This window comes from Scyliorhinus torazame, chromosome 15 (genome assembly GCF_047496885.1).
Source record: "Scyliorhinus torazame isolate Kashiwa2021f chromosome 15, sScyTor2.1, whole genome shotgun sequence".
NCBI lineage: Eukaryota > Metazoa > Chordata > Chondrichthyes > Carcharhiniformes > Scyliorhinidae > Scyliorhinus > Scyliorhinus torazame.
In genome coordinates, this window is record NC_092721.1 from 22,294,195 (window position 1) to 22,309,855 (window position 15,661).

The window sequence follows — 15,661 nt, forward strand, 5'->3', positions numbered from 1 at the left end:
CAATGAGAAACTTAATGCACTTTGTATGTTCAGCATTTATGCAGTCTATCCAGTCCTACATCCAAAATGAAAGACCTTTCTCATCAGAACAAGGTAACGCTTCTCACAGTCTGTCCCATCAGCTGACGTCACTGGCCTCTTGGCTCGCGAAATGTAGGTCAAAGGCCAATTCTCTTGTTGAAGTCAAATTTTATTTTTATTACATGAAATTTTGAACCACTGTTTTGCCCTGTTTATATTTAAATTTGCTGGTTAATATTGGCTAAATTAATGCAATTCCACTATTATGTGAGATGGGGGAGTGGGATTCATTATGAGGTTTTTGCCTATTTTTCCTTGAAGAGTGTGTTTTTTGTCCTTTGCTTCTATTTTCCAAGTTTGTTTACTTCTGCTAATAATTGCTAGCCACCCCAGCAAGGAGAGAAAGCTTTCCATTGTGTGCTGGGTATAAATAAACGTATTAAACCATTTTTTGATTATTATTTGACATGCACAATGCAGAGAGGACATCTTCCCAAGTGGCCATGGTCCTATGAACCATGTCCCTGTTCTCTTTCCATGGTCATCTAGCAGAATTATGAGTTTCCTTATGACAAGAGACTGAATGGCTAGCGGGATAACTCCTCCAAGAGTCGACTGAGAACGGCTCCCGTTGTGGATGCATGATGCTTCCAGGTTACACAATATATCTTTCTCAATTAGCTGCATTGCCAAACTCTAAACAGGTTGCCCTAAACAACCCGAGAAAAGACAAAAAGGCCTATTAAGTACATTCCATACAACAGTTTGAAAACTCTTAACATATTCATGCCACGTTTATTTTACCTCAAAGAGAACCTGTTCATAATAGTCCTGGTACCTTTTGCTTTATTGGCAAGAGACCAAGAGTTACTTTTTATGCCGAACCATGCACTATTTTTTTTTATTGTGGCCCAACATCTGATAAAGCTTTACTCTGGAAGATTAGATAGACAACTGCCACAATACAGAAAGGGACTTACCAGCGATTCATTGGCACACTGAAACACGTAGCACACATAGTGATTTAGTCCTTGCTCAACACTTTCTCGACAAATGAACCCAAAATGGTCCACGTGTTTAATACCCTGAAATGGTACAGTTCAAAGATGCCAATTAGGTACAAGGGGATGAAAAAAGCAGAATTAAGCAACTTCAGTGATCGGCAAGTTTAACCTAGCAAAATGGCAAGTTTGCATCGTACGCTTGTCTCTACAGTTAAGCCCCATCGTTGAGCCAGTTAACCAAGGATTGCCATTGTTTATAAGCTGTCAGGCTATCCTGCAAATGTGGGAAAACTCAAATATAAACGCCAAATGCAGGAAATACTCAGCAGGCCAGACAGCATCTGTAGAGAAAGAAACAGAGGAAACGTTACAGATGAATACCCTTTCATTGGAAAAGGAAAAAGCTACCAAGTAGTAGGGAGATTTTTCCAATTAAGGGCCACTTTTAACGTGACCAATCCACCTACCCTGCAAGGCAGTGCAGCGGGGTAGCTAAACTCAATCGTAAAGAAAAGTGATCTGCAGAGAGAGAGAGTTGGGGGGGGAAGAAGGAAAGACAGGAGGTAAAGAACAATAGCGGGGAACCAGAGTGGGAAGGAGAGCACAGGAAACAACAGTGACCATGACAAACCACAGCAGCAGAGAGTAAGAAAGTACAGGAGGAAGAAACGACGAACGGCCAAAGCAGAGGCAAACGCACAACAATTACAACAATGAAAAACGACCGGGAAAAGCAAGCAATATCATCAGGGGGGCCTGGCCACCCAGATCCATTTTCGTATTACCGATGTTGTATGTACTCTCTTTGTGTTGGGGGGGGGGGAAAAGATATATGTAAAAATGAAAGAACACATAAGACGTGTATAAAGGTATACTGTAAACGTCTCTCCAGTACCTCGATGTATATACCCTTCCCCAGTTTTCTCCCCCTCACACCTTGTTTTTTCTTTACTCACTAGTTACGTGATTCTTCTAACCATATAGCGTCGTTAGTTTTATCTCATATGTACTATCTTCTCACTTTGTTTTTCTCCTGTATTTTTGTTCTTTATCTTTTTTCTTTTCTGTTTGTGTGCATCTGTAAATACACTATATTCGCAAACCCAATAAAAAACATTTATAAAAAAAAAAGAATCCATAGAATCCCTACAGTGCAGAAGGAGGCCATTCGGCCCATCGAGTGTGCACCGATCCTTCGAATGAGCTACCCATTTACACTCTCCCGTCCACCCCGCTCTATCCCTGTGACCCCATAACCTAACCTCCACAACACTAGACAATAAGGGGCAATTTAGCATGGCCAACCCACCCAGCCTGTACATCTTTGGACTGTGGGAGGAAATTGGAGCACCCGGAGGGAACCCACGCAGACATGAGGAGAAAGTACAAACTCCACTCGGTCACTCAAGACCGATTTGAACCTTGGTTGCTTGCGCTGTGGGGCAGCAGTGCTAACCACTGTGCCACCATGCCACCCAGAAAGAAACAAAAGATGGCACTAGAGGGGGTAGGTAAAAATGGTAAATTTAGCCTTGCACTTTCATCTGATCGGGCAGCATGGTGGCACAGTGGTTTCAAAGCTTTGACAAAGAGTCATCCAGAATCAAAACATTAGCTCTCTTCTCTCTCCACAGATGCTGTTAGACCTGCTGAGATTGTCCAGTATTTTCTGTTTTTGTTTCAGATTCCAGCAGCCGCAGTAATTTGCTTTTGCATTACTTCATCAACTCCTCCAAATTGCGGACAGTGTTCAATTCCACCAATCACCCTAACGAAAGTAAAATGTGACCAGAAAAGGCAAGTCAGCACAAACCTGGGAGCAGGAGGAAATATTTTTGAAATTCTTTTCAAGTACGACTGTTTTGGTATCAGGGCTGATGAGATTAACTTCAAACCGACCGACCTACAAAGGAAAAAAGAAGGCAGAAATTTATTCCTTCGGAAAATGAAACAAATAGCCCCGTGTTCCACTCAGTAAAGCCATGTATGGAACCACAGGCTGAATGTTCCGAAGATCCTCTTTGTGTTGTGAGCATATGGCACTGCCTTGTGATATGCAGATTTACAGCTCTGTTCCGTGGCCACCACGTGCTGGATGAAAGAATGAAGACTTCTTTGTGACATAAACATACACAGAGGAAACTTGTAGTTGGCTTTCAGCCCTCCTTCAGTTAAAGGGACAGCAACAAAATGTGCATAATTACCATGGAATTGTTAACCCAGATTTTATTTCCATTTGATTTGCTGGTCCTCTTCTTCATGATCCTTTTCTCCTTGCGTTGCACATAATCTATGACAAACTACTCTGAAATCTCCATCTGCTCAAAGGTATACGAGAATCCAAACTGAAAACAACTATTTGTGTTGATGATCGCGAGGCCAGGACAACTTAAATTACCCCAGTGTTAGATGAGGCAGAGGGTGTCACGACCGCCAACTTGTCAAGTGCAGAGGTCTTGAACTTCAAAGTCCAACAGGCCTCGGAGTCTCCTTGCATGTGCAATTCAGCATTATATGCTCTTTGGGTCAAGGAGAGGCCCAGCGCACCCGTGCGGAAGGAGAAAATGGCGTGAAGACCCATGTTATATGGCATGGAGCGTCATTGAAGGTAAGATTCCAAGGCAGGGTACAGAGGGAGGTGCCAAAGTGGAAGGGAACAGATAGACATCCCAAAAGAAGTGTCCTAGATAAGTTACAGGAGACAGAGACTGTCCCAGTTAAAAGTTAAGGAAAAGAAGAGCGGATCAAAGAATGAGGCTCCAAGCAAGGAGAGGGCTGCAGTTCACAGACTGCAAGTAGCGAGAGCTCAGGAGAAGACCTGGGATTCTAAGAAGGAAGCAGATGGTTGGCGGCTTGGTGCTGTGGGCCGGTGGGGAAAGGTATCTCTTTGGGAGTAGTGGTGTTCTACTTGGAATTGCCAAAGAGCTGAATTTGTGTTTGTGAGTTGGTGCACTGAGTGCATACTTAGGAATCCAGGGCAATAGAAACTCAGGAGAGGAGAATGAAACTTGAGAGGTGGATTGTCACTGAGGCCAATTGAGTTAGAGCAGTTTTTGGAGCTAATTCCCAGGTTAGACCTTCAAAGGTGATGACTGAAATCCCTTGTGAGCAAGACAAAGTTGCAGTGAGATTGGATGACTCACAGTGAAGTCTCGGTGGGTTGTTGAGAACCCGTGGCATCTGTCTTGGTCACGTGTGCCATTTAGTGTGCAGTGCAGTGAGTTCGACCACTGTTTGCTGGTTAATTCACACGTACTATATGTTCATCCTGAACGCTAAATAATATAAAATAGATATTGGAGATTGTTTGATCTCTTTGATCTTGTACAGTGAAGTTAATTTTGTTTGTTCATAATTCGTGGAATCTTGTGTCTTTATTCACTAAGCAAGTATCTTGAATCTCAAACTCCAAATAAAACAAAATTGGTCCCTAACCACATCTTACCAAAAACCTTGGAGTCTGGCCAAGGATCATAACACAGGGAATATTTATAATAACCATGCACTCTTGCTCTTCAGTGTTGTAAGCAATTGTTTTTTTCTTTCTGATTGGAATGACTGCACTGGCTCCATGAGCAAAGAAAACAGTTCTCTGAATATACTTTATAACGAGAGTACTGATGCGAAGCATTTCAATCAGGAAGTTAAGCTGCCCGAGCTTCACTAAGTTAAACAGTGAATGAATCTGTTTAAATGCATGGCGAATGAATTAATTTTGTATTAATGTATTTACACAGCAATGTGTCATGCATGATTGAGCGGCAAAGCTATAAACCTGGAATCAGTTAGTCCTATTAGAAAGATTATTATCAATGCAATAAAGATGAATGTTGGAACTGAACCCAAAGCTTCAGGCCCAGTGGCAAGGAAGACTGGATTACAAGAGACTAGGCTAAATATACATAAATGAATAGTGTCCCTGCCTCTGGACCAGAAGCTTTGGGTTTGGGTTCCACACCAGGACCTGGTGGCCAAGGAAGTTGCGTTCTTATCGTGACCAAACCAAGTTGACGGTCAACCTGAGAATCCTTCCACGCCAATGGCAGATAGTAAGAGCAGGAGAGATCCCTGGTCAGCCATGTGATGGGAAGAAATTTTTGGAGCCTCTTCCATCACTATCCATAGCTCTAGGCTACAACATGGATGTAAAACTGCCCGTTGCCACAGCAACTATATGCCTGAGTCAGCTATAAACATGCCACCACATTAATGTACAAATTACTTCATCAAGTAGTGTAGTGCCTCAGTCATCCTGTGGGAAGCCCAAAAAGAAAACTCAGGGTCCTAATAGGATCTGTTGATTTGTGTTGCCATAGTTAGTTGTCAGATTTTGGTCTGGGGCCTGTATTGGAGGAGGAGGTGTGGCAGTAACTGGTCTCTGTTCACCTGGGTGATGCCATGGGAACTGGATGAATAAGTAATCGCCTGCTTCACACATCATCGAACATCCAAGAATCCTGAAGTGGTTGTTAGTGATGGTGCTCACTCACACGGTGCAATTCAGCAGAAATAAATCTAAGTACGCTTTCAGGCATGCTTGGCGGGGTGTTTCTTGACAGCTGCAGTGCCGAGATTCGCCCCGCTATTCACTGCTACTTTGCCAGATTTTTGGGCCTCGGGCAGTTTCTCCTCATCGAGGCCATACTTGGCTCTTTTCTTCACTGGCGAACCAACGGGCTCCTCACAGGTTCAGGGCACCATACTGAACGGCTTCCCCGATCTCTGCACTCTCAACTTTTCGGCCAGGGGGGGCAGCGCGGTGGCGCAGTAGATAGCACCGTTGAGGCCAACCAAGTACTTCTCTGAGATGTTCTCTCGGCCGCTGAGGGGTGGGGGGGATGAAGGATTCGCCACTCCGGTGTTGGATAGAGCTCATCGGGCACTCCGGTGGAAGGGGAAGGGGCTGGAGAGAGTGATTGATTTATTCCTGAAGGGGTAGTTTGCCAGCCTGGAGGAGCTGGAAAGAGAAAGCCTGGCTCTCGATCTTGGATGCGTTTAAGTACTTCCAGGTTTGAAATTTTGTTCGCCGGATGTTCCTCACGTTCCCGGTAGCGCCGTCATCAAACCTATTGGAGAAGATTCTATGCTGTGCTGGGTCACAAGAGGGTAGTACATCTATTTGGTTGGACTTTAGGGGAGGATCTGGTCACGGCGGAAGGGCAAATGGGAGGAGGAGCTGGGGCCTGTATTGGAGGAGGAGGTGTGGAGTGAGGCCCTTCGCAGTGTGAATGCCATATCATCGTGTGCGAGGCTTAGCCTGATCCAGCTCAAGGTACTGTTTAGTGCGTACCTCATGAAAGCCAGAGTTGTTTCTTTGCATGGATTGAGGATAGGTGCGAGCACTGTTTGAGAGGGCCCGCGAATCATACGCACAGGTTCTGGTCCTGTCCCGAGCTTGTGAGTTTTTTGGGTCTCTTTTTTAGCACAATATCGGAGATCCTGAACATTGAGCTGGAGCCCTGTCCATTAGTGGCTATATTTGGGGTATCACACTTGCCGGAGCTGCAGACAGGAGGGGGTCAGATCTCCTGGCCTTTGCCTCGCTGGTTGCTCGTGGAGTTTTTGCGTCTCGAGAAGGTCAAATATACGGTGAGGGGGTCAATTGACGGAGATGGCAACCGTTTATATTGTATTTCAAGGATTTGACCACCGTTAGCTGTTAGAAATGGGGTGAGTGGGGGGGTGGGGGGGGGGTTGGTTTCCAAGAATATTGTTTGTGGTTTTATTTAGTTTATTGTTGTAGTTTGGTCTTTTTGTATTTTTTGGTATAAAATGACAAAAGCTTAATAAAAATATGTTTTTTTAAAGAATTCATTTGAAATACTGGATAAAGCAAGCTTTCATGAATGCCTTTAAAATACGTCATTACTAACAACCTCCTGAGGATTCCTTAACTATATTTATAAGCATTCCGAAGTTGCAGTTCTATTTTTGTTTTAAGTCTCCAGCAACAAGAGAAGTGAGACCGGTTAAGAACCTTCTGGATATCTTAATCCATCAGACTGAAAAGTGCCGATAGGCGACAATGTTTGGGTGCTGTTCAAATCGTAGAATGTAATGAAACAAAGAGGCCATTCGGCCCCTTGCGGCTGTGCTGGTTCTTTGGAAGAGCAATTCAATTAGTCCCACTCCCCCCTGCTCTTTCTCTGTACCCCTGCAATGTTTTCACCTGCGAGTGTTTATCCAATACCCTTTCAAAAGTTGCTGCGGAATCTGCTTCTCCCAGTCTTCCAGGCAGTTCATTCCAAATCAAAATAACTTGTGTCCGAAATAAAATCTCTTCACTTCCCCAGTGTACACATCACATGAATAAAATAGCAACACTGTGAAAGTAACCTCCTTCTGCTCAGTGATTTCAGCACATTATTACCAAATGATTGTCGAATTAGTGTCAAAAACGCATTAAACTCCAGCTTGATTAATAATGCCAAAATCAATTTGAATTATGTTCCGCATCCTCCAAAGTTCACTGTGAAGTCTAATAAACACAAATCAGCAGTTTAAAATGGCACAGTCTTTCTGCACATGTGTAGCTATGTCAATACACAATAATCCCCATCTTTCATACTTCCATACATCAATCTCTGAATCCCCAGTCCCTATACTCGTAGAGACTCTGGTGCCTCTTCATCCTGCGGTTATAGAGCTCACAGAATTTATTAACTTTAGTGTTTGTCCCTGTTTTATGTCATTGGCACATATTTCTTCACAAAAATGAACAAACCTGCATACCTGGAATAACATTGTCCTATTTTTCTCTGTGTCGGAGGGTTGGACGTGACTTGGAGCGCTGGCATGACGCCGCCGGGCTGGCAATTTGGTGCCCAGGTCAGGCACCTTCCTGGGCCGAATGCTGGCGACGCTGTTGCACCGGGAACGGAACTCGGCATGCTCCTCTTCGAGTGGCGAGTCCCCCAGAGCGGGTTCGGTCAGAGCTGAACTCAAGCCCGGTAGGTCGCTCTGATTGCCACTGGCCGAAGGCAGGTTGGTGCTCACTGTTGCCTCATCGGCCACCTCACGGCGTGGCGCCGAATCGCCCTCGCCGTCTTCAACCTCCTGGCCAGCAGTGTCGTCAGCCGGGGCCTTCTCGTTCAGCAGCCGCAGCCTCTCCTTTTCCAGCTGGTGTTGGGTGAACTTCTCTATGCAGTCGTCAATAAGGGTGGACGGAGCCTTCTTGTGCGTCACCATCACTTTGCCACAATACAGCACCTCGTATTTCTGAGAGTTGTAAAAGGCATCCTCACTGACTTGCCGGGATTTTGTATCACCCTTTAAGGTAGCCTTGGACACTTGCCGAATACTGCTGATAACATCAGGAACCTGAAAGAACAAGAAGAAAAGCGTGAGACACCAAAGATCTCCTTTCGAAAACATCTAAAATCTAAGAAGGAAAAAGACTGCTTTCTTGGGATATCTCAAACCCATATAGGCACACGGAAAACATGCCTGTCCAGCCGACCCAACACATTACTAACACCTCAGACTTTGAGATACAGAGATACTACTTACTAACAACCCTATGCACCGTGGCTCAGTGGCAACACTTATCTGACTCAGATGGTTGTGAGCTCAAGACCCACTACAGAAGTTTGATCACAAAATCAAATGCTGATGTTTAGCACTTGAGAGACTGCGGCACTGTCAAAGATGCTGTGTCATAGAATTTACAGTGCAGAAGGAGACCATTCGGGCCATCGAGTCTGCACCAGCCCTTAACCCCACACCTCCACCCATCTCCCTAACCCAGAATAATATTTATTATTGTCACAAGTAGGCTTACATTAACACTGCAATGAAGTTACTGTTAAAATCCCCTAGTCGTCACACTCCGACACCTGTTCGGGTACACTGAGGGAGAATTCAGAATGTCCAATTCACCTAACAGCACATCTTTCGGGACTTGTGGGAGGAATCTGGAGCACCCGGAGGAAACCCACGCAGGCACGGGGAGAACGTACAGACTTCGCACAGACAGTCACCCAAGTCGAGAATCGAACCCGGGTCCCTAGCATTGTGAAGCCGCAGTGCTAACCACTGTGCTACCGTGCCGCCCATAGCCCCACCTAACCTTTTGGACACCAAGGGGCAATTTAGCATGGCCAATCCACCTAATCGTTGGGTTGTGGGAGGAAACCGGAGCACCCGGAGGAAACCCACGCAGACGCAGGGAGAAAGTGCAGACTTCACACAGACAGTCACCTGAGACAGGAATTGAACCCGGGTCCCTGGAGCTGTGAGGCAGCAGTGCTAACCACTGTGCTACCGTGCCGCCCTTTAAAATAGTGTCGTAGCCTCTTTGATGCCGAATTGAAAGGGAGGATAGGATCCTCGGTTTAAATATCATCATTATCGCGTATACTTTGCCTGAAGGCAGGTCCTTGGCTCCTAGTCTTTCCCTGTCTTTCTAACCTGTGCCAATCTCTTCAATTGTCAATAACCCCTTTCAATTTACAAGTCCTCCAATACTGATGTTTCTCTTCTTTCTTTTTCCTTAATATCTCTTCCAGGCCCATTTTCTCTTAAGGCGCGACCTGCCCAGCCTTTCTCTATTCCTCATTATGTTCAACAATTTATCTCCATTCACTCTCTGCAGCACTTCCTCATTTGTCATTTTCTTCCACCCAACTGATCCTTTCCATTCTCCTCCCAACTCCCATTTCAAAGCAGGTTGGCCTCTTCCTTTCGTGAGGTCCACACAACACTCCAAATCTTTATAAGCCCCTTTCTGGCTTGTTTATTCACCTTTCGAGTTGGTGACCATCTTTCCTCACCAAGTAATAACTCAAGCACGACCTGAAGCCAGGGATCAGGGTGGATTCCCGGCTTGGCTCACTGTCTGTGCGGAGTCTGCACGTTCTCCCCGTGCCTGCGTGGGTTTCCTCCGGGTGCTCCAGTTTCCTCCCACAAGTCCCGAAAGACGTGCTTGTTCGGTGAATTGGACAATCTGAATTCGCCCTCTGTGTACCCGAACAGGCGCCGGGGTGTGGCGACTAGGGGAAGGTTCACTGTAACATCATTGCAGTGTTAAGGTAAGCCTACTCATGACAATATAGATTATTTTATTTAATAGAGCAGCAGGCAGTGGTCCCTGGTGCCCTGGACAATATCCATCCCTCAATCAACATCACAAAAACAGGTCGTCTTCTCATCACCATATCGCTGTCTGTGGGAGCTTGCTGTGTCCAGGTTGCCTGCCACATTTCCTAAATTAAAGTGACTACACTTCAAAAAAAAGTCCTTAATTTGCTGAAAGCGCTTTGAGACACCCAGAGATCATCGAAAGCACTTTATAAATACCAACCTTGCTTTTCTTCCCTACGCACTAACAGCCTTAAAGAAAAGACGAAAGGCGAATTTGTGAAAAGGGAAACATTTTTAAACCACGTCCAGTCATAACCTCGATAAATATAACTGGCACACGGTTTAAAAGAAAACTTAAACAGCGAAGGGAAAATGTGCCGAAAAGCGGACAGTCTTTGGCACGGTTATTTAGCAAGCCGTACTTATCAAATTAGTCGGTACCTTTTTAATCCAGGTTGAGAGCGGAGCCATCACCGACTCCGAGAGGCAACACCCAACTGAACCACCAGGCAGAGGAATCCCTCAGTGCTAAAACACTGCGGTCTGAACTGAAATCAGCTGCCTTCTGCCGTCCCCAGGTTTGAAATGCGGTTGTGGCAGGGATGTGACAGTTGCAAATTTGAAAAGAAGGTGGAAAACAAAAAAGTCCTCCGGATGCTATCTGCTTAATTATGATGTCATTCAGCTGAACTTCCAAAGCGTGACGCTGAATAACACAACTCTGCAAAACTGAAGACCGATTGCATTGTTCGGCTTGCTTTCCTGTTCGAGAGGGCCAGCCCACATTTCTGGCTCCCTGCGTGTTTAGAACAAAATTATGCCTGGCTGAGATGTCAGAAAGATACTCAAATCTTTGGCTTCATTTAATGAAAAAGTCTACCGTGGTTCGCGACAAACTTGCATTTGTAAAGTGATTATTATCCCTGCCACAGGACAATCTCAACCTCCTCACAACCAATTAATTAAGCATCTATGTAGCTGTAGGTGCAGCAGTCAATTTTCACACAGGAAGATCCCACAATCTATCTAATTGGTTGGCCAAGTCAATTAGCACCACAGGATCATTCATATCACTGGAGAAGATACAGAGAGCGTTATAGGATTTACAGTGCAGAAGGAGGCCATTCAGCACATCTGCACCTGCCCTTGGGAAGAGCACCATACTTAAGGCCATGCCTCCACCCTATTCCCCATAACCTCACCTAACCTTCTGGACTGGGCACTATGGGGCCATGTAGCATGGCCGGTCCACCTAACCTGCACATCTTTGGACTGTGGGAGGAAACCGCAGCACCCGAAGGAAACCCACGCACACACGGGGAGAACGTTCAGACTCCACACAGACAGTTACCCGAGGCTGGAATTGAACCTGGGCCCCTGGAGTGTGAGGCAGCAGTGCTAACCACTGTGCCACCGTGCAGCCCATAGAAACGTACAGCACAAAAGCAGACTGATCGTTCTGCCGTGCTTACGCCCGCTCTTTGAAACGGTGCCCGCAGCCCAGCTTTCTCCCCATAATCCTGCAAAGGAATCCTCTTCACGCACATTCCTAGTGCCTTCAAGTTTCTTGTTGTCACATTAGATCCTGAGATGAACTTCTGATCTCATATTCCTGCCGACACCAAGACTGCCTAATTCTCCCTCCGTAATATCGCTCACCTTCGCCCCTGCCTCAGCTCAACTGCTGCTGACAGTCTCATCCATGCCCTTAATACCTTTAAACTTGGCTATTCCAAGGCACTCAATTGACTAGTCTCCCACACCCTACCCTCCATGAAGCGGAGGTCGTCCAAAGCTCTGCTGTCCATGTCTTAACTCGCAGTAAGTCCCATTTCTGCTACCACCCCTATGTCCACTGGCCTACAATGGTTCCCAACCAAGCACTGCCTTGCTTTTAAAATTCTCATCCTTGTTTCCAAATCCCTGCGTGGCCTCGCCCCACACTATCCCCCTGTAAGCTCCTCCAGCTGCACCAGACTCCAAGGTACCCGAGTCTCTTGTGCATCCACTAATTAAATTCCGCAGGTTGCCACACTCCAGTTACTCAGGCCCAATGCTCTACAACACCCTCCTTGCACCACTCCATCTCTCCCTCTTCACCTTGCTTTTGTCCTTTAAGGCACTCCTTTGAACGTACCTTTTTGACGTAGGTTTTGATCACCTGGGGTGATATCTCCTTATGTGGCTCAATGTCATAGTTTGTTTTATATTACTCCTGTGAAGCGCTTTGGGGGCATGTTATAATGTTCAAGATGCCATATGACTGTAAGTGCTTCTTGGATGGAATCCGAGTTCGGATAGAGTATTCTTGATCTTAACAATCCACTGCGTGAAAACATTTCTCCTCAACTTCTTTCGCCGATTCTTTTAGATCTCGCGACCTTTGACTTCCAACACATATGCTGACTTTCTCTATCAAGCCCCTCATGAGTTTTGCATCTTTCTATTAGGCCTCTCCTTAACCTCCTCTGCTCTGATGAAGATAATCCCTGGGTCTGCACTCCATCAAATTACTGATATCCCTCATCCCTATCCTGGTAAATCTCCCCTGTACCCTCGCAAAGGGACATGACACCTTTCCTAAATTGCAGTAACCAGAAATACGATACTCGAGCTGAGGCCTACGGCCAGTGATTTGTAAAGCTTTCCCTTGACTTCCGTGATTTTGTATTCAATGCTTCTAGTAACAAAGCCAAGTATCCTATACATTTTCTTATGCACTTGATCAACTTGTCCCACTACCTTCAAAGATTGTGTGCCCTCATGTCCAGGTCCAGTGATGCAGTGGGCAGTGTCCCTACCTCTGAATCAGAGGCTCCGGGTTCGAGACCCATTATAAGACCTGATGGCCAAGGAGGGTACATTAACAACGCGGCGAAACAGGTTGAGCAAAATCCTTCCAACATACCAATGGCAGGCGGTAAGAGTGGGAAAGACTCCTGGTCAGACATGTTTGATGTGGAGTGGCACCCCTCAAGCTTTAAGCCCCTGGCGACCGGCTAGTGACCTGATCCAGGTAAAACCCGCTATGGAATCACATGAAATTTTACCTTGTGCACCAATAAGTATTGGAAGAGAAGCAACATTCTCTTGTACATCCGTCATAAATTATGCTGCCTCTGTATGCTGTTCCTGTCAAAGTGCATAACTTCACACTTATCCATATTGAATGGCTTTAGCCATGTGTCTGCCCTTCTCACAATGCTGTCCATACCCTCCTGAGGTCTGCTACCATCCCACGTTTAAATGTGCACATGTGGACTCCTGATGTTGCTGTCGGTTTCAGGCGCGTAATGACCATCAATGCTGACAGTTTCGCCATCATTACCGCCACAAAAATCTCGGCTGTTGTCACCGCTGCCTCGTTTACCAGCGACTCATAAAATAAGACTGTGACCGAAAGTAAAATTAGGCAATAGGCGATTCAACATAACTGGTCAACATTAGTAGAGAAATGGTGCTGGGAAAACTGATGGGATTGAAGGCGGATAAATCCCCAGGGCCTGAGAATCTGCATCCCAGAGTGCTTAAGGAGGTGGCTCTGGAAATAGTGGATGCATTGGTGGTCATCTTCCGGGATTCTATAGACTCTGGAACTGTCCCTGCAGATTGGAGGGTAGCTCACGTCACTCCAATATTCAAAAGGGAGGTAGAGAGAAAACAGAGACTTATAGACCAGTAAGCCTAACATCAGTAGTGGGGAAAATGCTTGAATCCATTATCAAGGACTTTATAGTGGAACATTTAGAAAGCAGTGGCAGGATCAGTCAGAGTCAGCATGGATTTATGAAGGGAAAATCGTGCTTGACAAATCTGTTGGAATTCTTTGAAGAGGTAACCAGTACAGTTGACAAGGGGGAGCCAGTCGATGTGGTATATTTGGACTTTCAGAAGGCGTTTGACAAAGTCCCGCATAAGAGGTTATTGTGCAAAATTAAAGCGCTTGGAATTGGGGAAAATGTATTGAGGTGGATAGAAAACTGGTTGGCAGAGAGGATGATTAGAGTAGGGATTAATGGGTCCTTTTCAAATTGGCAGGCAGTAACCAGTGGGGTACCACAGGGATCGGTGCTGGGACCCCAGCTATTCACAATGTATATTAATGATTTGGATGAGGGGGAAAAATGTAACATCTCAAAGTTTGCGGATGATACCAAATTAGGTGGGAGGGTGAATTGTGACGAGGATGCAGACATCCGACAGCAAGATCTGGACAGGTTGGGTGATTGGGCAAACCAATGGCAGATGCAGTATAATTTGGATAAGTGTGAGGTTATTCATTGTGGAAGCAAAAACAGGAAGGCAGATTACGGTAGCACCAGTGGATAGCACTGTGGCTTCACAGCGCCAGGATCCCAGGTTCGATTCCCCGCTGGGTCACTGTCTGTGTGGAGTCTGCACGTTCTCCCCGTGTCTGCGTGGGTTTCCTCCAGGTGCTCCGGTTTCCTCCCACAGTCTAAAGAAGTGCAGGTTAGGGGGATTGGCCATGATAAATTGCCCTCAGTGACCAAAAAGATTAAGAGGGGTTATTGGGTTACGGGGATAGGGTGGAAGTGAGAGCTTTAGTGGGTTGGTGCAGACTCGATGGGCCGAATGGCCTCCTTCTGCACTGAATGTTCTATGTTCTAAAACAGGAAGCACTGACTGAGTGGCCACAATGGTTCAGTTGGTTAGCGCTTGTGTCTCTGAACCAGATGATTGTGGATCCAAGTCTCACTCCAGAGACTTGAACACAACAATCCAGGCTGCTTTTTGAGTGCAGTACCTGAAGACGTGCGCCACCATCCAAGGTCCCGGGCGGGATTCTCCATCGGCGGGATCCTCCGCTTCGCTGGCAGCGCACTCACGCCCGTGGATTTCCCGAGGGCATGGAAACCCCATTGGCCAGCCGCCTGGCCAGGTGATCCTGCTGCCGGCAGGGTGGGGGGCTGCGCTAGAAAATGGGTCTGGTGGGGCAGAGAATCCGGCTTCCCTATCTTTCAAGTGGGACATTAAGCCGCAGCCCTATCTGCCCTTTCAAGAGAGGACAAAAAAGATCTCATGAATATTGTTAAAAAAAGAAGCAGAGAATCTCTCCCTGGTGCCCTGGCCAAAATCTATTTTGTTACATTGCAGTTTGTGGGAGCTTGCTGTGCACAAAATGGCTGCTGCGTGTCTTACAATACAGCAGCGACTACACTCCAGAAAGTACTTCATTTGCTGTTGAAATGTCCTGGGGTCTGACACAGGGGTAATGACACGGTATACATTATAGTTATTTTCCCTATCTCATACCTATTGCTTTGCAAACCCCAACTCATAGTCAATGCAGCTCAGCAGACTATACACCACATCTAGATTTTTTTGGTTTGGAAATATATTTTAAATCATTTTATTTTAATTATTACAATCAAGGAGCAATTTAGCATGGCCAATCCACCTACCCTGAACATCCTTTTGGTTGTGGAGGGTGAGGTCCATACAGACACGGGGAGAATGCACAAACTCCACACGGACATTGACCCAGCGCCTGGATTGTACCCGAGTCCTCAACACCATGAGGCCGCAGTGCTAAC

At 46.0% G+C, this 15,661-nt stretch overlaps 1 protein-coding gene across 3 annotated transcripts in view; it reads right to left on the reverse strand.

The window, feature by feature from the left end:
* The window catches only part of tbc1d4 (TBC1 domain family, member 4), a 311,885-nt gene that overhangs the window by 130,353 nt on the left and 165,871 nt on the right, over positions 1 to 15,661 (reverse strand). For all 3 annotated transcript variants that reach the window (XM_072476149.1, XM_072476150.1, XM_072476151.1), the window contains exons 2-4: positions 7,758 to 8,345; positions 2,839 to 2,928; positions 1,002 to 1,106 (exon numbers count right to left, since the gene is read on the reverse strand). In XM_072476149.1, the coding sequence (XP_072332250.1) occupies positions 1,002 to 1,106; positions 2,839 to 2,928; positions 7,758 to 8,345 (783 nt within the window). The remainder of the gene's footprint in view (positions 1 to 1,001; positions 1,107 to 2,838; positions 2,929 to 7,757; positions 8,346 to 15,661) is intronic.